The 22,348-nt window shown below is 44.1% G+C and overlaps 1 protein-coding gene across 1 annotated transcript in view; it reads right to left on the reverse strand.

The window, feature by feature from the left end:
* Positions 1-22,348, reverse strand: part of MYBBP1A (MYB binding protein 1a) — a 49,675-nt gene that overhangs the window by 17,731 nt on the left and 9,596 nt on the right. The window contains exons 13-23 of the mRNA XM_052688463.1: positions 22,222-22,330; positions 21,731-21,818; positions 20,653-20,804; positions 19,958-20,047; positions 19,156-19,296; positions 18,583-18,747; positions 17,381-17,538; positions 16,393-16,527; positions 15,082-15,193; positions 12,793-12,924; positions 11,504-11,572 (exon numbers count right to left, since the gene is read on the reverse strand). Of these exons, the coding sequence (XP_052544423.1) occupies positions 11,504-11,572; positions 12,793-12,924; positions 15,082-15,193; positions 16,393-16,527; positions 17,381-17,538; positions 18,583-18,747; positions 19,156-19,296; positions 19,958-20,047; positions 20,653-20,804; positions 21,731-21,818; positions 22,222-22,330 (1,351 nt within the window). The remainder of the gene's footprint in view (positions 1-11,503; positions 11,573-12,792; positions 12,925-15,081; positions 15,194-16,392; positions 16,528-17,380; positions 17,539-18,582; positions 18,748-19,155; positions 19,297-19,957; positions 20,048-20,652; positions 20,805-21,730; positions 21,819-22,221; positions 22,331-22,348) is intronic.

A 22,348-nucleotide genomic window follows, 5' to 3' on the forward strand; every position in this document is an offset into this window, starting at 1 on the left:
AGCCAGTGGGAGTGTTACAGGCTTCAGAACTAAATTCTCCTTGCCAAAAAGTGAACATAACAAATGGTTTATTACAGTTTAAATTAAGTTCCTGCGGCAAATAGATGAGAAAAACTCTGCAAGGCTGGTTAATTATGATATGTAAAGCATTTGAGGTGGCATCTAAATCATATTTTACAACCTCGGATGAGAAAGGCAATCTTAGTCAGCATACTCCCACCAAACATCCCAGCTCATCAAGCCAGATTTCGGATTGCAGAGTTTTAGAGTTTTCTCTGCACTGCAAACCAGCTTCATGCAGGGTAGATGGTACCTCTTCCTCCCCCATAGTACAGAATTAACCTTCCACAGAAACAGCAGGCAGCTTTCCATCCAGGAGCCTTTAAATAGCTCACAACGGTCTGCCCATTAGCACATCTTAAAATAATTGTCACATTTGAGACACATTCTGCTCATTTGCCAGGTGAAGGTTATCTGTTTAGGGTTTCTTGAGTGCAAGAAGTTTTCAGTCAGCTTTGGTTTGGTTATTTTTAAAATTAACTTTTATTTCCAAACCCTTGAAATAGCCAGCATCCTTCTCTCTAGCTAGTTTCTACAGAAGCTAGATGCTAGTTTGCAAACATGAGGTTTGGTGTTCCCTCTGAAATTGCTGGAGAATATGGCCCCTCTCATTCCATGCAGGACAACTTTCCAGTCACTCTCGACAGCTTAAGCTCAAGGAGAAGCAGAAAATGGCAGAGGAATCAAGCAGCTGCTCATCACCTGCTAGGCAGAACATTGAGACCCTTCCTCAGAAGGAGAATTGGGTCTCTCACCTCCACAAGAGCAGCTCAACACCAGTAACTCTTAACCAGTAACCTGCACTTCTTCACCCATGACTCAGGCATGCTGCTTTAAGCAGCAGAAATGAGAAGCTAAGAAGTCCATCCAACTCCCTGCCTATTCCCCAGGCTCTGAGCAGTGGCTGTCACATCGATCAGATGAGCTGCTAACTTCATTCCACTGCTGCTGAGCACTTGTCTGCACCACGGAAAAGTCTTTTCACATTAGCTATGCTGGTATCTCCTCCTCCTCCACAACATGAAAACAGCTATTCTGAGACACGAGCATTTTAAATTGCCACCACCACTCAATCTGGCTGAAAACATGGAATGAGCTTCACCCCGTGTAAACTGCTTTTATATAATACAGCTGCACCTCCACTGCAGTTATGTCAGCCTCAGCCCTACAGGTAAAAGCAGTCATTACTATCACTGACAGTCACACACTGGGTTAGTTTGTTCAAGTGTGCTTAGAGCCAGCAGAAAACATGGAGTAGCATTCCCAGCACTGGAGCAGCCTTCCTGCAGAGCTGGCCATATACACAGCACCCACAGACACATGGGTTTCTTTATGCCCTAAAATTTCACTCTTTCATTCAACAAAGGATTCTGCAAATCAATAGAAGTGGATTTTTTCCATGCTTGGTCCCTCTGCAATCAGTGCTCAGGATGTTCTTGTCAGCCTAAAACCCTCACCTTCCACTTCCCAACCAGAGGAACTCATTTCTGAGAGCCTGCTCGGGACAAGGGTTGGAACACGACGTTTGTGCCCTGCACCCAAGCACTGCTGCTCTCTTTTGTCACCATATTGCTGGCAGCCAGGACAGGAAAAAAACACAATAAAAGCTCCCTCCTACCTTCATCATGATCCAGCGTGAGCAAGTGACAGAAGTGATACTGGATTTTAAAGGCAGTACATGTGGGGAAAAAATCTGACGCTGCAGTTTCTCAGAGGCTCTCTGCCCTCTAAATACCAGGCTCCACAGCAGGAATTCTGATGGAGATGAAGGTCCTGCAGCACACTGAGGCATTCAAAACAAAGAATATCCACTGTAACACCGTGTTCTGGAGCCAGGCCTGGCTGAAGGCATTAGTTACTGGCTTGGAAAGTGTCACACACAGCAAAGATACAGCCAGTGAATATCCAGGGTTGGGCAAGACATTATTTACCCGTGCTCTTCTTTCACCAGAGGCCAACAGGACAGAGGGATCCATATGGAGCAATCCATATATTGGTCTGCTGCTGTGGGGAACACAGATTCATGCCTCCCTGGGGGAGCTGCTTACTACATCAGAAGGGCCAATCACTCTTAATGTTGCCCTTCAAAAAAACCACCAAAACATCAATATCCTATTATCCTAAATTCATGAAAAGTAAGAAGATGCCATAATTAAGTAAGCTGCATGAGAATACAAGATAAATGAGCAGCAGAATGCTGATTAGCATCCACAAGCACTGAGGTTTTCTTGCTCTTTTTGTAATGCTCAATGACAGGATCTGTGACTTCATTGAGCAATATTGGTACCATAGGATGTACTGAGAGAAAGGAACAGCAATGGATCCTGTGCAGTGCATCTAAGCATCTCCCTTCCCACAATTCAAAAATAAAAAGTAAAAAATACATATAATAATAATTTAATAATCAGGAAATAAGTGTATTCCCCTCTCCACTCCTAAATACACTTTTCTCCCAATTTAAGAACAAAATCACAATTAAAAAATAATAATAATAACTCGGTTCCTAGAATGGCTGTGTTCATTTTGGAGCATTTCCATTCTGCTTCCACAAGCTCTTGGCTCCACACAGCCAGCAACACAGCAACACATGCTCTCTGATAAAGAAATGAAAGCAAAGATTCTCACAGAGCCACTATGAGGCTCAATAAAAACCAGTGCCAAGGATCACAATATCCCTTGCAAAATCATTGTTCTGGACACTATCTTCTTCCTTGATCCTGGCTGTCCTCCCCAACACTTCCATCCAAGGGAAAGGAGAAACCCCTGCTTTCTATAGGAGCTCAGAAGTGCATCACTGTCAGTGAAGACTGCCCAGGTTGGCACTTAATTTTGCACTGCAGAGCCTTAATCTTTGTCCACCTGGCAACAAAGCACCCAACCCTACTGTGTTTTTCCAAACCATTATCCAATAGCCCACTGAGAACACAGCAGTGAAGATATTCCAGAACTTCAACAAATCAAGACTCCAGCTTGAGCTTAGACATTTTGCATCATGAATACAACTCCAGCCCACAGGATGGGTATGGCCACCAGCTTCATCAGAACCAATGACATTTCTTCCCTGTTTCTGTTACTGAATCGTTATTAAATAGCTGGCAATGCCCCTCTTAGCAAACTCTTCCCATTTGTTCTGCACTAGTGTCTATTCATCACCTTGTTGGAGGGGCTATGTTTGTCAGGCTGAGCACAAAGCACTTCTGCATGGTTTACTCTCAAATGCACATCTTTCTTTAAACTATCAACTCCCCACGTGTCTGATGGCAGGTTTAGTTATGGGCCAGGAAATCTCTCTGTCCTGGAAAATCACTGCAGATCTAACTCAGAAGTCCATCCAAGTCACAGGGCTGTCATTGCTGCCCATCAGTCCCAACCTTGGACAGCTTCACCATGTCTGCAGTACCAACTAAACTATGTGTGGCCTGATCGTTTTCTGATCTCTTCCTAGCAACTTACTGGAAGTATATTTCCTCTGTTCCTTAGGATTGGCTCCATGATCATCAATACCATCAGCTGAACAGCGGTGAGTAAAATACGCAGGCTATATCCTCAGAATCACAATAAGGAGGTAAGCAGGAGCTTCTTGCTGTTTGCCCTGCACTCAGTGTGATGGAAGATAAAGACTTGGACGCTAAGAGAGCAGGAAGAAATGAACAAATATCAACAGTGGACAGCACACCTGATGTCCCAAGGAGACACTGTGACTCGGTGACAAGGTCCTGTCCAAATGCAACACAACATGGGCACACAAAGTTCTCACCATGGGATTTCAAGCACTCAGCCTAAATGCAGTCAGGAGGACCTGAAACATTTAAACTGCTCTTTTAAAATGTTCAACCATCTCATACAAATTAGAGGAAAGGGAGAGAGAAACATGGCTTATAAAGCAACTAATTGCTACATTTTACTATGGCATCAGACACATTTCCAAAGAACATCTAAGACTATTTATAGATGCTGTCAACATACCCCAAGGCCAGTTTCTCTGAGCTCTCCCAAAGCAGGAGATTCTCTCAAAAATGAAATGCTGGTATACAATAATCCACATCCACATCATCCTAAAGGTTTAAGGACTAAAAATCTTGGTAGGAAAATGTAAAGCACTCTGGCCCTGACCCAGCAAAGCACTTAAACATTCAACTGTTCCTCCTTGGACTTCAGAAGGACAGTTTACATACCTAGTCAGTACATGTCATGGAGCTTTGCTGGCCCACCATCAGACGGCTCAGAAAGAGACCACCCCTGCTTCAACTTTACCTTGCAAAACAGAGGATCTCCTTGACCATCTCCTTACATCAAACAAAAACAGGAACATGAGCAAGACGCTGACTGCAGCCAAAGCACGTCAGTTTGACACACATTTTCCAGCTGCAAATTACTTCTCTTACAGAAAGGTCATTAAAGAAGCATTGTATACTGGGCAGAGGAAGACAACGGCTGCTGTAATAGTGTATGGCATAAGAAGTTATCACTGCCTATAGGTAGTTTAGCCCCCTGAATCTCACCTCAATGTGACCCCAAGACGAGCCCCCTTACCAAGCACACAGCACAGGGGATGGGAGTGCTTTGAGAATCATAGAATGGCCTGGGTTGAAAAGGAGCACAGTGCTCATCCAGTTCCAACCCTCTGCTATGTGCAGGTCGCCAACCACCAAACCAGGCTGCCCAGAGCCACATCCAGCCTGGCCTTGAATGCCTGCAGGGATGGGGCATCCACAGCCTCCTTGGGCAGCCTGTTCCAGTGCCTCACCACCTTCTACCTCTACCTCCCCATTATGGCCCTTACTCTGCTTGAATCAGCAGCGGTTCTCACTTCTGTTGTAAAGGAGGTAGAGAGTGCTGGTACCGAGCTGGGGAGGTTTATTTTGCTTCGTTATTAGTAATAGCATATGCAAAATATTCCATAACAAATCTTTGCTGTACCACCTGCTGGGCACTACCCGTGAGCACGCAGGCAAGGCGCAGTGCGTTCATGCAGCGATCCGTTCTTTTATCACAGCACAAGGAATGCTTCCACACACACACGCAGAGGGGTGCTGGCTTCTGACGCTTCACAGTGCTTTTACTGTTCTTGCTGTATTAAAGTTTAATTACTTTTTAACTTAGATATTTATACAGAACATAAAGTGTTCAGAAGGATAACTGCCATCAGCCAAGACCTCCTTGGCAGGACTTTGAGATCATATTTTACTCTTCTGGTGATGGCAGCTCTGGCACAGAATTGCTTCACTTCTGAGAATTATGTCTATGTATGTTTGATCCCTTTGGGGAGACTGCCAAAGCACCAAGATTCATTAGCAACTTACCCAAAATACATTCCCCATTAGACAGATCTTAAAGGGTTCCTTGTCACAGCCTGCTTTATAAAAACACATTTTGAAATATTAATGAATCCGTATCACAACAGATGACATTTTGAACTCTCTCTCAGTACCCATTCTCATCTCCACACTCACTAAAATGACAGTTATTAGTTTTGTGACAGCTCTGCACTTGCATCAGCTTTGCAAAGCTCTGGCCAGATCACAGAAGAGAAACTTGCCTGATGGACAAATACAGCATCATTATGTTCCCAGCTACTGCAACATCCTCAATCAATATAGCTCTAAAAGTAAATAATATGACAGGCATTTATTCAAACTTATGCGTGACCACAATGCAAAAATAATTACAAAGGCTTTTAGTAATTGTTTTGAAACATATACTCCCTTTCCCAAGGAACACAGCAAGGGACAGCTACCAATTCATGCGCCTAAACCCTAAGAAAATGTTACAGATGCAGGCAGGTCTAAATAAAAAGAGGCACAACCTTTCACTCCTGGTAGCAGAAGATGTTTCACCCATCCTTCTTAATTCCCAAACTGGTTGTGATCATATTAATTTTCATCGGCCATTGAAGCTGAGAGGTGGAGCTTGTGCTGAGCTACTTGCTCTTAAGAGTCCTTTGCGCAGCAGCTGATACACAAAGCCACTAAATATAATTAAACACAACAACTGAAGAGCCAACCCTTAAAGGAAGGTTTCCCTACAGAGATTACCACCAGTTTAAATACCAGTAAGACACCTCAGCTCTCTGCCCAAGACCAATGTTCTATTTTAACTTGGTTGAGGAGCAGCAGGGAGGTGTGCGTGTCCTTGCAAAGTGCTGTCAGTATTTCAACGGACTGCAATGAGAGAACACCCCCAGAGTGCAGCAGCTATCTAACACAGAAAGATCCACAGAGATGCTGTCAAGGAGCCCAGAACTCTATAAAATAGAACCATAACGATGACAATGTGCTGCGAGCAGAGCAGGACTGTCTCATGGTGAATCTACTGGGTTCAGACTCAGAAAATCACACTACATTTCAAGCAATTATCATCCCCTAAGGAGAAAAGGAATAGGCTTTCCTACCTCAGTGGGCAGTAAAGGCTCTGGTGGGAGCAGTGCTTTCCACAGCAGTGTGCTGGTGGTGAACAAGTACTTTTTCAGGGAAAATCATGCTTGCTCCAGGCTTCCAGACACGCTGTGCTGCCCAGCTCAGAGCTGGCACTTGCAGTATGTGCTCTCCTGCAGAAGCCTCCAGCAGCAGTAAAGCCTGGGGACCGCAGCACAACCTGCTGCATGTTTTCCTTCCTCACCTGACCTTCAGACCAACAGAGCAGCACAACCTGCTGCATGTTTTCCTTCCTCACCTGACCTTCAGACCAACAGAGTACAGTAATAGTCAAGAAGCATTAGTTCACCCACTCACCCACTTCTCTGGCAGTACCAGCACGTATGAAACTGGAGGGGGGCATAATAATTAAAATGCACTGCCAAGGGGTTTGAAACAGCATCAGAGGGACACCTCAAGAACCCTCCTCAGTTACAGAACCAGATGTTACTGTAGCTATGCTCCACATACTGATGCTACTTAAAATAAACCAGGAAGACATTCCTCACCTAAGGCTCAGGAGGGTTCTGGTATGCAGCTGAGTCATGCAATAATCATTAAAATCAACACAACTTCATCTCTGGTTTACACTCTATCAGCACAAGCCAAAAAAATATGCCTTTGTACATATCTAAAAAGCAACACTGCACGCACTGAAACAAAGCACAAAGCAGTAATTTGGAGGTCAAGGTCTTCTGGAAACAATGGCAGAAATAAGAAAGAAATGCATTAAGAAAGGAGGAAGTAATGCACTTTTTTTTTTCCCCCACAAAGAACTGGGGAGAATGTGTTCAGTGCTTGAGGAAGACACGAGATGGACAGCAACAGCTCAGCCACCAAAGCAGCACAAGCCTCTCCCACCTGTTAGCACTGCACACGTTTTGCTTGGCTGACTGCAATGCACTGCACTGCCGACAGATCAGCTGTGCCAGGAGCTTAAGGAAACTCATCAGCACCAGATCAGCTCAAAGGCGTAACACAAACTCTGCTTCTGATGACTTGTCCTTTTCCCATAATAGTCTTATCACTGAAGAATATATCCCTAGATGCCATTTGTATCTAAGCTATTTAGAGGGCATGTGTGTATGCAGACATACATGCAGGTAAGGGATTCTAGAAACATCAGCTGCATTTAATCAGATGATGCTTACACTTAAATAAGAGAAAGCTATGAAACCTGCCTGCATGCAGAAAGATAGTGACATGTACACTGCTATCATCATCCTACCAGCAGGGACATTGCTGCTGCTCAAGTATATGGTCCTAATTAGTGAGACGGATCTTCTGAACCTCGGTCCTCAGAACTGCACCCAACAGGCTGGATTGGACTATCCCAAAATGCTTTAACACCTTCTTTAGGTGTTCTTTAACACCTTCCTTCTTCATTTCTTTAATACAAAGCATTTTTTGCACACACTGAAGGTCTCCTTGAAATGCTTCACGGTGACTGCTTAAAATCTAGTTCTTTCATACAATTTCTATTCACTCTTTTTCTACAGTAGACAACAGTGAAACAACACATCCCTGATGTGCAGCAGGCCTTACTCTGAGATGGTGCAGCTTAAAGTTATAGGTTGGTTTCACTTCAACATGGGAAAACAAACATCAACACAAGCATAGGAAAAGGTCCAGACTGCTGCTGTAGTGTTAAAATAAACACAGCGAAACCCACAAGATTTCCCAGTTAAATAAATGAATGACATCCAAACTTGTGCATTCATCTCTGAAAAGCCTGAAGCATTTTAACTTGCACGCAGGCACCTTTGGGACAGCAGCCCTTCTTCAGCTCCACACTTAAAGAAATGAAGAATTTTGAAAAAACAGACAAGCCAGCAGGTAACACTGAGCAGCAGCTGCCAGAGCCACAGTGCATCTGACTGCCAGAACGTGCCTCATGGTGTCCTGCAGCCAGCATGGAGGGAGAGGTCCGGCTCAGATGCAAGAACTGCCTGAAACAAGCTCATTGTGCACATCTGCAGCCACACAGATATCCACCTCGGGTCTCTCTATGTGTGGGTTTAAACAGGACCCAAGGGAATTCGGGGTGAGATGAAATCCCCTTCTCAGACAACCAAGGCCCACTCCTCCCAACCACAAACACCACCAATGTCTCCAGTTCTTTTCCAGGAAAGCTGCTCTACTGGCGTCTCTTGCAGGCATCCCCACTTCAGGGATAACATCACAGAACAGAACTTGGCTACACACACAAGCTTCAGTTTCAAGCTCAGTCTCAGTTGGACCACTGCAAATTTACTATTCCAGTTTAAAACTTGTTATACAGGTTGAGCTTACTGCTGGAAAAGCCAACCTACCTACCCAGCCACTGTGAGCCAGCCTTACAACTGCCTTAAGAGCTCTCAGCCCCCAGACTGCTGCTTGTTTCATCTCACAGATTACTTCACCATGGAGGTGAAAAACCTTACAGCTGCTTTAGGCACGTAGGAATGGTGGCAAAAGAAGGATGACACTGTCAGGCATAATACCTAAAATATTTCTTTTAAATCTTCGTTTTTTTTCCTGCTAAGCTTTGCACTGAGATGAGCCATGCAGCTCCCAAACAGCACTTACCTCCTGTCTGCTAAGTATCAGCACTCAGCCATTACAGACAAAGCACTGCTCCATGTTCTCTGGGTTTCAGAGGCAGACAGAACACTCACAAAGGTTACATCAAAGCAAGAGCCAGTTGTCCAGATCATCAGCTACAGTCAGCAGTCCTCATCCCAGGAAAGGTAAGTTTTCACTCAAATCATTCTCAGTACAACCTTGTGATCTGACGGCATAAATGCTACTCTCCCAAATTCAGCTTTTCAGGTGATGGAACAAGGTGATGTAGGAAGGAACACTCCTCCCTTACATCCTCTCCATTAACCACTTTTACTTTTGCTCAAAACTACCTAAAAACTCAACCCAAAGACTTCTTTTACCCCCTTGGGAAGAGCCTCTCCCAGGCCAGCTGAGGGCAGCCAGAAGTCCTGCTGGGCCAGAGCCCCAGGGTTCATTTTTGACAAGACCCCCCACCTTCCCAGACACAGCATGGCCCTGAGACTCCCTGCCAAAGGGATCTGCTGAGCTAAGAAATCATCTCTCAGTGGGATAAGCTGTTCATAGATACTGCAGACACAGCCAGAACGATCAGCACTATTATAACTGGAGTGTTAGGAAAGGAATCGTGCCTCACATCTCTGGCACTATGTTAGTTTATTGATTAGAGGCCATATTCACTGCTGTGCTTAGCTCTGGAGCATTGGGGCTGGCCCAAGTCAGGGCATCTGGAATGGACTGCCAAGGGAGGTGGTGGAGTCACCGATCCTGGGGGTGTTCAAGGAAAGGCTGGATGTTGTGTTGAGGGACATGGTTTAGTGGGAGCTATTGGGAATAGGTGAACGGTTGGACTGGGTGATCTTTTAGGTCTTTTCCAACCTTGGTGATTCTATGATTCTATGATTCTATCAGAAGACCTTTGTTGTCTCTGAGACTCTGAGACAGGACAGCCCTTTTGGTAGGTGAGCCCAAAGGCTGCCAGGAGCTGCTCAGCCTGCAGAGAAGTTGTGTCCCTGCTTTACTGACAACATCACCTTGCCACATACACCCATCTAGCTTTTCCCCTTTGTTATCCCATCAGCCATCACCAAAGCACTGAGAATAAAGAATCTCCATTGAGAACCAGTGGGAAAAATTTCACTGAAAACCTGGCAAATTCGACATTTGACGAGGTGAAAACAGAGCTGAAAATGAAGCAGTCTGCGAAAAGGTGAAGCTGCAACTCCAAATGCCAAAGTATGTATTTGCATAGCTTACTCTCCACGTTGCCTTTGTTTTAACAGCAGTGTACGTGTGTTCTCTATTTACTCTCCCACACACAGCACACTGCATGTCCTCCCCTTTTCCCACCCATAGATAAACTGGCTCTGCAAACAAAACATGTTCAGATAACTGTGGAGGCCCTGAAAAAAGGACAGTGCTACTCCCCCTGGGGAAGCAAAGATACCCATGTAAATCAAGTTGTCTGCATGGGATGTTGTTCTGGTCTCCTGAGGATAGGATCAAGTACACACCTTATAATTAATTTAGCTGTCACGTGTGTAACACATCCTTACTCCTACACACTGAGAGACTACTAATAGCTTAATTCTCTTCTGTTGTTGTTGTTTTTAAATCACAGCCATTCCTGTTGGGTAAAGCAGCCTTAAAGTAAACACATACCTAGACTTTCACGTTCCTTCCAGTGATCAGAAACAACAAAACAGCTATTTATGAATCAGAAAGGTCAATGCAATTCTGCAGGGGACAGATGCACGTTACAGCCAGAGGGTGGGAAAGTTTGAGACACAGTGCTACTGGCCTAAAGGGGTTTTGGTTATTAACTGTGTGGAAGATACCCCCATTGCAGTTCACACTGCAGTGCAAACCCAGCCAGACCTCATTCCCCACTCACGTAACAGTAAGCTGTGCAGTCATCCTGCAGTGTTTTATCAATAAGGTTCCACTAATTTTACATTAGCTTACACATGTGCAATCAACCATCAAAATCAGATCTATAATACAGGTGGTTTCAAAGCAGAAAGAGAAGCACGTGGCCTGGAAATCATAGAATCACACAATGGTTTGGGCTGTAAATGCAGGACTGCTGGCCATGTGTAGAACAAGACTCAGAAAGCTAACCTGGAGTTACCATTGGGAGGCAAGGATTATAACAGGCTGTGTTACACAGGAACATCTCACCAGTAAGAAAGAAAGTAACCAAGAAATAAGTGACTGAAGCCAAGATCTATGGCAAACAGCCCTCAACCCTGGAGGTGGCAGCTCCTAAAGGAAACACTACCAAAGAAACTCTGTGACTGTGATACATCAGCCACTTCCACAACTTCAGACACACACCTGAAGCAGCAAGGCAGTATCTGCCAATTCTCCAAATTGGGCAGCCCTAAAGGCAGCAATAAGCATATTAAGCACCATCTGAATTGCCGTGCTGAAGTGACTTCTCTGATTGACTGTTTAATACAGCTTTGTTTGTTTGCTTTCCTTCTTACCTGCTGATGTTCCCTGGCTCCTGCTGTGATAGACTTCACAAGGATGTCTATTAATGGCTTGCACATGATCTGTAACAATAAGAGATCGAGTCTTTCTTTATCTTATTATCTTGGGCAAGAAGAAAATTCCACAAGAAAGATGTCCAGAGATCAGCAACATCTTATTTGAAAATCAACAACTTTGTTCACAGCAGCCCTGTAAAATTTTGATCACAACAAAATCAGCAGCAAAACTTTTTACTTGGAAAGGATCAGGAAAATGCCTGATTCTTGATTTAAGTCTCTACCCCCCTGATATTTTCTGTAGGCAGTTCATTTCATGCAGAGGAACAGCTTCACAGGCAAAGGAAAACATGCTGAGTTAGACTGGAGAAAGTCAGAGCTGGGAAAAGGTCCCATTCCATGCACTAAAGGGCCAGAAACAGCTGTCAGGAAGACAGCATCTCTAGAGATATATTATCTTAAAATCACACCCTGCAACAATTCATGGTCAAAACAACATTTCCAGGGCAGGGTTTCATGTCAGCAAAGCCTGCTGAATCTCTTTTCTGGCCTAATCCAACAATTTCTCGTTTCTATACAAAATCCTTCCAACTCCACGGGGAGAAAGAATCCAGACACAAGAAATGAGAAAGCATGTGGATTGCAAATACCTTACTGGCAGATTTCCAATGCCATCTATCAGGCATTGGAAGAAACAGAAACAGCAATCTGCTGTAAAGTTCACTAAAACCTTGTGCAGATGGTCATTTCATCCACACCACCTAAAGCAGCTTCCATAAGGGGGCAAGAAGACTACTGAAAGAACAGATAGCTCTAGCAAGTGGGTAAAACTCAGCTTTAAAAAAGCCAGTATCCACGTAAATCATTGCTTTCGTTTTATAAAAGGGATGAGCTTAAAGATTTAAAAAGTCATTTCTGCAAGGAACAGCTGTATGGAATCCACGAGCTCTAGAAACGTGGACAGGAGCTGTTTAAACAAGCTGGCCCCTTCTGCCTTTGTGCAAGCACTGCTTATCCACGTGGTCTTGAATACTGGTAGAAAATTAGATCTTCTCTTTAATAAGCAGCCTTTTATTCCCCTACATTCTCCATGCTGTATCCCAATCCGCAGCACTGGTATCAAAACACACACTATTCAGAGTTGAAGAAGGTGAAAATACGAGGAAGCCCTGCAACAATTTTAACAGCCCACAACAAACTGGAAAAGTTTCTCTCCTTTCTCCAGACTTACAGCTGTACTTTGGAGCCACGAAAAGGAAGTGCCCCATACAGGCAGCAGCACTTACCGGGAAGCGGGTGAAGAGATCGAGAAACATGGAGCTTGTGAGGGCACTGTTTCGTTTGCTCAAGAATTGTGTCAGTGCTTGCTGATATATCAAAGTCACTCTCTCCACATCCAAGCAGCCTGTGCTCAAAAGCTACAGGGAAAAAGCAGAACAAAAATTTTCCCCTGAAACAAGAGTGATTCATTGCTATTCAATTCATATCAACCATTGCATGCTGATTTTTCCAATAGCTCAGTGCTCCTAGTTTATCTGAAACAGGTCTATGGAATAGAACATATTGCCAAGAAGAAACAACAAAGCAGGTCCCAAGTTCCAATAGCAGTATGGCCATGTTAGTGAAGTGTAGCACGGCTTCCTAATAAGATTAATTATACTAGATGCAGTGTGGTTTCATGCACGGGCTGTATTGCTGGGGTTGTGGCAAGTATGTATAGCTCACATTAGGTTCACAGACAATCCTGCAGCATGTACACATGAGTTCTCAGCTGTACAGCCATCTGAAGCTGTAGATGCAGGTCAATATACCATGTAGCAGCTCTGCCCAGGATTTGTCAGTGCCCAGCAGACAAGCCCTGGTGCCAATCAGGGAACCAGCAATTCCAGACACGTGTAATGCTCTAACATCTCCCTCTGGTGGGGAAAAGGAAAGCCAGACAGGCAGCAGGAAAATGAGACCTGCAGAAACAACATGGGTCTAAACAGCATGCAGGTGAACGAGGATGGCAGCACCACATCCTGACATTCCTGACTGTTCTCACACTGCCCAGGAGGCACAACTCTCAGGGAAAGAAAGGGGATCAAAGCTGGGATCTTCACAACTGTACAGAGGCCCTACTGCTACTGCAGCTGAACACAAGCAAGACCAAACAAGGCAAGATGGCTCTGAAGTGCCTATGCTTGGTAATTATTTGATGTACATAACTGTAGAGGTGAAAACGGATCCTTTCCCACACAGATATTGTTAAAAAACATTTCTTTTGCACTAACAGTCTTTTCCATCAATGTGACCACTGCATCATATGGTCTGTTCTAGTTCCACTTTGCTGATTACTGAAAAGCTCCAGAATGTCCTCACAAAGCACTGCTCATTGGAAACACACCACACTTGTTTGAGACCTTCCTGGCCTCAAAACAACATCAGCACCAGTAGAATCACACAGACCAAACTGTGTCAGTTCTCTAAAACCAGCAACTCACTTTAACTGCTGGCTGTGCTCTTGGCACAGCAAGACTACAGCTCTGTTCCCCATAGGAATAATAGTCTTTGCTGTGAAGCTGCACAAGGATGCAGCATGTTTCACCCTAGCTTCACCATCAAGTATGTTGTTTATGTTTCCCATAGATCTCCTCCTTTGTTTTTCTTTCCAGGAAGGCCAGCACAGAACAAGAGCTGCTTGGATTAGCAGTCTTGGTTTCTCACAAAGCCTTAGAAACATTGACTGCCTTTTCAGCCACTAATAATATCTCATTGTCTGTAATTTCCAGACCCTCCCTTGACATAAGCTAGTCCTGTTTGTATTCCTCCCACACTAATGTTAACAAAATTAAGGCTCTAATTCCTGCACACAATTTGAGAGATCCAGAGGCAAGTGCAGGCTAGCTGGAAAAACCTTCCTAATTTCTAGTGGGGGTGACTGCAAGGGGCTGCCCAATATACAGGGCCACCAAATTCAGAGCCCTGTAACATTCAGCAGATTTTCAGCAAAAATGAGTAAAATTTCAGTAGGTGAAAGTGAAACAGACAGTAAAGCTCCTCAGCTGATACACTCACAAAGCAGAACCAGGTGAAGAGCCTTCCTGCAACCAACTACCACCAAAATCAGGGTTGCTCTACTCTTTTTTCACTTAAACTACTCAGCCCAAATCTCAGGGAGAGAGGAGTTCACCCTCATCCACCACAGTCCTATGCACCCCTGCTCCTCAGCACCCTCCCAAAAAAGAACTCAGACTGCAAAGAGGTTAATACAAAAAAACAAAAACAAAAACAAAAAAACAGCACATCAGACAGAATAGCAATAAATACACATCAAGCATTTTGGGTAATTAACACGGATCCAGTGTCCATCAGCAGCCCCTGGTGGCCACGGGCAAACAGGAACTGCAAAGACAGGAGGGTGAGACAGAATGGAATGGAGAACATGACATTTTATGGCATGGAAAAGGAATCATACAGACAGCTATCTGCAGACAGCAGAATCAGTGAGACTGAATAAGCAATGTCCTCTCAGCAAAATGAGGTAATGCAAGTTTACTGGTAAAAACATTGCCTTGACAGCAGGCTGCTCTTACCTGACAAGCCTGTGGGATGGTGTTTGTCTGCTTCTTTGACAGAGGGACAGGAGGAGCCGGTGATTTATCTGACACATTTCCTCTCAACACTTTGAGCAGGTATAAGGAGGCACTTAAAAGAAATGAAAAAGAGGACAATAGCAGTTACCAGTGTCACTGCACAGCCACCTGAGGGCAGAGGCCAAGTGATGCAGGCAGCTTGCTCTCTACCAACAGAGGATTAGAGTCTGAGAGGGTCCCTTCTCCTAATTTAACACACTCTTGACAGATTTAAAGAAAACCTTAGGAGGCTGCATCATTTCACTGTCTGTCACCAAAATCACAAACATCTCCACTACCAGCTTGGTTTCCTCAAGCTCATGCTGCATGCTGCCAGTTTTGACTAGCACTTCTGTATTTGCTCAGGCTTCCAGAGCCCAGTCAGCACCACAGTGCAGCCCTCTCAGCCCAGGCTGCTCTGTGCCTGGAAAGCTCAGGCAGATCATCAGAAAGGGCATGCAGTAAGCCTGCACTTCTAGAGAATGTGCATCAACTGTGCAGGCACACAACAGCTCTGCTCAGCACCAGCTCTGGCAGAAGCTGGCAGGGAGCCATGCAGCACACAGCCAGGACGTACCACGGCTCCTGCACAGCCACAGGCTGGGTGTGCTGCAGGGCCAACACTGTCCCAGGGCACTGCGTGAACCATGCAACGTGGCACCCACACACACAGTTGTGTATTGAGTGTGAAAGTCTCCCTGATTTTACCTGCAAGCTACAAGAAAGCCTACAAGTGAGAACCATTACACCAGGAAACAGCAAGGTTACTTATAATTCCTAGCAGATACACATCTGGCTTATCCTAATTCACTGCATTCAGTGGCAAAGGAGATACTGGTATGTACAGACAGAAGCCAGCATCATTACAATCCTCAGTGAGCTATCATGGAGACAGGAAACCACAGTATTTACAGAATCATCATTGCAGACAGACCATAAATTAAACTCATCCCTGTGCTGAATCACGTACAATTCATTACTCTCTGACGAAGCCTCAAGGGAGCTTCCCATCACTATTAGCAAAGGTGTATATGACAACTGCTATATTGCAGATCATCAACAAAAAATAGACATCTCTGTTTGAAAATGCTCCACAGTGCCAAGCTGACTGACTAGTGCTCATGTAAGACTCAGATACAGGCACATGGCCTTCATAGACTTTCTCAGCTCTCTGAACTGTTGTAATATGCAATATTATGCCAGCTTACAGACCAGCCACAATCACAGCACTGCCCACAGAACACAGTACAGAAGCTCTTTTTTAACACTTACCTGAAATAATAGAGAGCCACTGAAGAATCAGTGTGCTTGCAAGCTTTTTTCACAAGCCTCTCCACAAAGGTGTGCAAATCATCTTGCAGGACATCCACTCCCTTGCAGTACTGCTTAGCTCGGCATAACGAGTTCCTGAAAGAGCATTAAGCACAAACCCAAAGCCATTACCTCCGAGAAGAGCTCTAGGGAAAAGATGTTGGAACTCTCATCACTGGACTTAGCATAACACAACAAAAAAATGGTGCTAGCTCTGGGCAGCAAAGGAAACACACATTGCTGAGGCAAGAAGAGTGAGCAGAGTCACTGCTCTCCACCTTGAAGCAGCTACTTGAGCAACAGAGTCAACATTCTTCCAGAGTTCCACCAAGTGAAACTGGCAGCCAGAAACCATGCTACAGCAGAACTACTTCACAAAAGGGGAAGAGAGCAGCACTTGAGAGCAGTGCTGAGAACATCAGGGAGTGGGGTACAGAGGGCACATATCACAACACACACCATGCACTATGCCTGTCTTGTTTATATCCTTCCTCTCTGCCAGTAAGCAGAGACAATCTGTACTTTGCCTTTATTAGTAATAATTTCTTGGGAGTTCTGTTCCAGCCACAGCAGCAACTCCGTAAGCCCAGAGAGTTGTTGAACCATTCAACTCAGAGGTCAGAGGCCTGGGGAGATATTCAGAGACATGGTACTGTGCCTGCAATAGCAAATATTTGTTCTGCAGGTTTCCACTTGCAAATTGGTTTAACGCTTGAAGTCCCTTAGACTAGAAAACTCAGGTCCTGAATGCTTTCTTGCATGTTATGGCCAAGCACTGTCTGTATTTGTGTGTGTGTGCAGATGTGTGATGACAGTAACCTAATTCCACATTATCGATAAACACAGCAATTGTCTCCATTCTTACAAAGAGAAACTTCAGGGATTCATCTAATACTACTGGTGTCATGAAAAAGCCCTCACCTACAGCAAGAGGATTAAGGACACTTACGTGAAGATATGAGCTGTTTTCTGGAGGAAATCAATCTCCTGCTTGTCTGCGTCTGAGCTCATGCACTGTTCAATCACTTGAAGCAGAGGCTCAATGATGTCGAACACCAGGGGGTTCTCTGGTTGCTTACTCAGGAACACTTCAACCAGATCCAGCACCTGAAAACACAGTTACTGAGGTGAGAACTAATGTAAACAAGGAACAGAGGATGGATTATCCAAAGCAGCTCCTTCAAACTGGAGCAGTGGCAGCTGGAAGATGTCTGAAGAAAACTATATTTATAGCTGAGATCTGTACACTTCCTGCTATCATTTCTAATGTTAGGACATGATAATGTGAAGACTAAATGTTTGAAACTGAAGATTAAAAGCTGCTGGTTAACTCTAGCCTATTTTGTGCAGTGGCACCACTTAAAAACAGCAGTTATGAGAGCCACCACCACTCAGCCAGACCTGAAGTCACTGTAATTTGGCACAGATCTGTTAGTTCTTACACCCATAAGTCCCCTTCGTCTTCCAGACACTGCATGACCATAAAATCATACTCCTATCATACAACATCAGAATAGAAAAGCAGCAAAGCCAATGGCTCACTACACAAACCAGCCTTTCTCCTAGCTACTGTGACACCAGATGTTTCCATACACGAGCAGCTGGAGCTGTTCCTGCATGCCTGACTGCCTTGTACCATACCATGATGGCATCAGGTGGCCTCCAGTCAGTATTACAGACACAAAATAACCAGGAGGGGGTTAATCACATCCCTCCTGATTTTTATTAGCATAACAAGTCAAGAAAAAGCTTAAGTTGCAAGGTTACCAGGAGGGATTTTATGTGCATCACACTGAGGCACATCAAGCTTGTCCAGTTTACAAAAACTGACAGGTACCTTCCTTATGGGTAAGTGCAGGGAGAGAGCCAGCCAGCTCAAGCATTTCAGACAAGCAAATCAAACCCACAGCTCATTTTTTAAACAGCACAACCTTGTTTTCTTTTTTGAGTCAGTATGTGAAGCCCCAGTCACTGCCCATGACCTTGCTGCATCAGGTGCAGTACAAGCCAGAAAAATCCAGTCCAATCTCCATGAGCTTACAACATACATGAATGTCCAAACTATTTAGCATTAAGTAGCTCATAGCACTCAGTAGGCTACAGCAAGCAAGCTGGCAGGCCAAAGCTCTTAGCTTGGGATACTTATCTCACCTTAATCTTGAAATCCCTCCGCAGGATCTTCTCTTTCCGTATCCTGTCTTTCTCATCCTTCTTTGCTTGGATCCGTTTCTGCTGTTCTGCAAAGAGAGCTGAGATGTTCTTGTCGAGAGCCATCATAGCCTCATCATCCAGTTCTTCATCACTGTCATCTTCTCCCTTTTGTTTTTTTTGGAATGCAAAAACTACGTGTCACTTCACGTACTTCAAAAACAGCTCCTAACCCTCACCTGCCCAGCACAGCCCCAGCTCTGCAGAGACACAAAAACAGACATTATATAATAGCATCCCAAAGCTTTAGTTCCCATCCATCTCGTTGACTGCAGGTAGAAAAGCAAGCTATCGGGCTAGACTGAGGAAGCAACAGTGCTCAGGACACCCTGACAATAAATGAAAGAAAAAATGACTTACTGTCTTTGAAGCTCCTGACCTCCTGCATCAAATGCCACGTAGAGATGACAGCTAAGGTTATCACCACATAGACTCAGACAGAACGTAGAGTGTTAATAATTTTTCGCCACCCCAGACCTCCTGGTATCTGTATCAAGGTAGGTACTCAAAACATACCAATGCATTTCCTGCTTGAAGAACATTAATCAGCTGACTGCGAAAATCTTCATCCACTTCTTCATTCTTCTCATCTTCACTGTCATTCTCTTCCTCAGTGTCGCCATCATCTGAGGAGTCTTCACTTTCATCATCATCATCCTGAGGAAGAAAAGTTCATCTCCTGATCCCACCATTCCTCAGGCCCTGCTTAATTCTCAAATGTGTCACTGGTCAGAAATAAAAGTCAAGCCCTCCCTGCTCTCTTGCCTGCAGCCCTCAGATAACAACAGGCATCAGGTCGTCACAAGAGCTAAGAGCAGAATATCGCATAGACTTACCTCTCTGTCACACTGAATGTGCCTTAAAAAAGAAGCTTCTAAGGAAGAACTGAAGTAACAGCCCTCCATCTGACTTCCCTTTCTGCTAACAATTAATAATGTTTTGTGACCTGAATATCTGCAGTTCTTAGAGCCCAAGGTCTTGAATTCAGATGATCGTGCATCACGACCACAATTCGATCTGTGGCTGCAGAGAGGCCTGTGCTAATCTCAGGATGTAGGCAATTCTCAGGAAGTCTCACCTGTTCAAACAGCCATACCCCCAACAGCATTTTCCTTCAATCTCAAGAGACTAATAAACATGCACTTCCAGCAAACCATTTGTGTGTTCCACATATAAAATAAATCCTAATAGAGCCAAAGCCATTTCATTCAAGGCAGAGAAATGCAGTTATGTCCATTACGACTGATCAGCAGAAATGTTACTGTTAAATGCTGAAGGTCTGACAATTGTTTGGCACGAGAAATGCCACATCAATTACCGTGTCCTGTGCAGACTTGATCTTTTTCTCTGATTCTTCCACCACAACAACAGCACTTTCTTCATCCTGATCTTGGTATGGGTCAAGAACCTGCAGAAATGAGGGACTGTTTTTCCTTTTATTCAGTGCTTTGTTTTAATGCCTTTGCATGCACAAAAGATGTGAATTTCAGCTCACACGGACAGCTGAATGATGACACAGTAAGGGCATGCAACTTTCTGACTTTTAATACCATGGTAGTTATTAAGTTCTTTCTATAAGAAACAAAGAAGGTGCAGAGGTTGGAGACAGATCACACATTTGATTTGTTACAAGTCTAGGTTCATGTTTCAAGTACTGCCATCTCTATGCTACTCTCTCAGAAGACACCACCTTACTCAGTGGTGTGACCAGCTCCAGTTTTCAGTGTTGGTTATTTTCAGTACATCTATGCTTAATCTTCTCAGAAAAAGCTCTCTTTGATATTCACGTATAAAACATACCAGCTTTATAAAATGCATCACGAATTTCCTCAGCCCCAAACTGCTAAGGAACATAGCCTAAAATTAGATCACATGCTCTCACAAAGAAATCATCCACAATCTGCTTTTAAATTGCAGCAGCACACATATGACAGACATTTTTTAAGTCAAGGAGGCTTTTATCTAACCCCAAAATAGAGACACGCTTCTCCGCCTGTTAGGGACAAGACTTACATCCAAGATGAGCTGCAGGCCCTTCTTGGTCAGGTTGGGACAGATCCGTCCAAACACGCTGTTGGAAATGCGGCGTATGAGCAGGCTGGGCTGGGCAAGGAGGGAGAGGAGGATTTCCACAATCACCTCAACCCATTCTGGCTCTGCGTTCTCTGCACAGGAACAAGCAATGGAAAAACAACTAACCAGAAGGAGAAACGTACCTGAAATAGTTTTTAGATGATTGCAAAGCTTCAACAAGTAACAAAACCTCCAATTAATTTAATTGTTACTTACATTAGCATTTTTGCTCTTCATGAGGTACCTATTTGACCACGTTAAAGCAATTAGCAGCAGCTAGTTAGCCAAACTATCTGATTTTTAAAGGGTTTCCAATGAAATCAGTAGTCACAGGAGCCCAGGAAAAGAAGTTTGAGAGTGGTCCATTAGTCTGAAAGACCAGAAATCCTTATCTTCATACAACTAATCACCAAAAATTATGGCTTCTGTTCTGTAACCTACTAATTTACATAGGAATTAAGAAGAATAAGCCCATACTTAGAGACAAAGTCATAAGTATAAGACAGGTTCTTTTCTGCTCAAATCCCAACGTGTTTCTGCTGCTTTAGTTTAGTCTCACTTTGGGCCTGTGGAAATAGGTTGGGATTTGACCTGTCTTTCCTGTCTGGGAAAGAACCTGTCCTATGTGTGCACACAAGGATGCATTCAGACAGCCCAGGACTTGTGTTCCTGAAGTAACGACTTCCAGGCTTGCCTGCTGTATTCAGCAAGCTCATGGGCAGCACAGAGCAAGGACTCAAAATGAATGAACTGTTGGATGCTGCTCATCTGAACAACAAGAAGTTCCAAAGCACACCAACTCTGTAAGGGGCATATAGGAACACCATCAACTGAGGATGAGGATGGCAACGTTGGACAACAGATTTGGAAAGATGAGGAAAGAATGAAGGAGAGGGGATTTTCCTGGGAAAAAGTGCATCAAACCAGAAATGATGCATGCAGAGTGATTCATAAATGCAGAACCTGCATTTTCTGTCTTTTGACAGGGCCTCAACAATCCCATTCAGAAAGGACTCACCAGTCTTTTTCTTCTTAGGTTCCTTGCTGAATGCCCTCTCTGTGCAGTTCAGAAGGTCACTCAGAAGATCCATTGTTTCAGATGGATTCTGTTTGACCACATGTAGACAGTAAGCACTCAGTTTGTGAATTCCCCAATATCAACAGCAACAAAAGGAATATATCCCAAACCTAAGGATCTCTTTAAAGAGTACAGGTATTAAAATCAGCTACTACAACCCCTCTACAGAAGAAAATATGAAACAAAGTAGAATTGTTTCACCCAGCAACAAATCAATAGCACAACCAGTGCTTCCACCAAGCTTTGCCCCTGTAACTTGGTGTCTACAGACAGTGTAAGAATCAGTTTATTAACTCCCAATTCCCATTTTTAGAAGCCAGAGGCAGCGAAAGAACAGATCTCTGAATACAAAGAAATTCTCCAGCTGGGTGTTCAGGAGGCTTTGCTATCAACACATTTTGCACTACTCAGATTTGCTTCAGAGAGCTTACCTTGAAAAGATGAATGGCCATTAAAAGCAGAAGTTGCTGAAAAGCAAAGTGCTTGGCACTGTCTGATTTACTTTTCTTCTTTTGCAGGTTCTTCACAGACTGAAGTGTTCTGAAGAAATAAATCTTT

Source organism: Tympanuchus pallidicinctus, unplaced genomic scaffold, assembly GCF_026119805.1.
Source record: "Tympanuchus pallidicinctus isolate F22 unplaced genomic scaffold, pur_lepc_1.0 scaffold24, whole genome shotgun sequence".
Taxonomy (NCBI): Eukaryota; Metazoa; Chordata; class Aves; order Galliformes; family Phasianidae; genus Tympanuchus; species Tympanuchus pallidicinctus.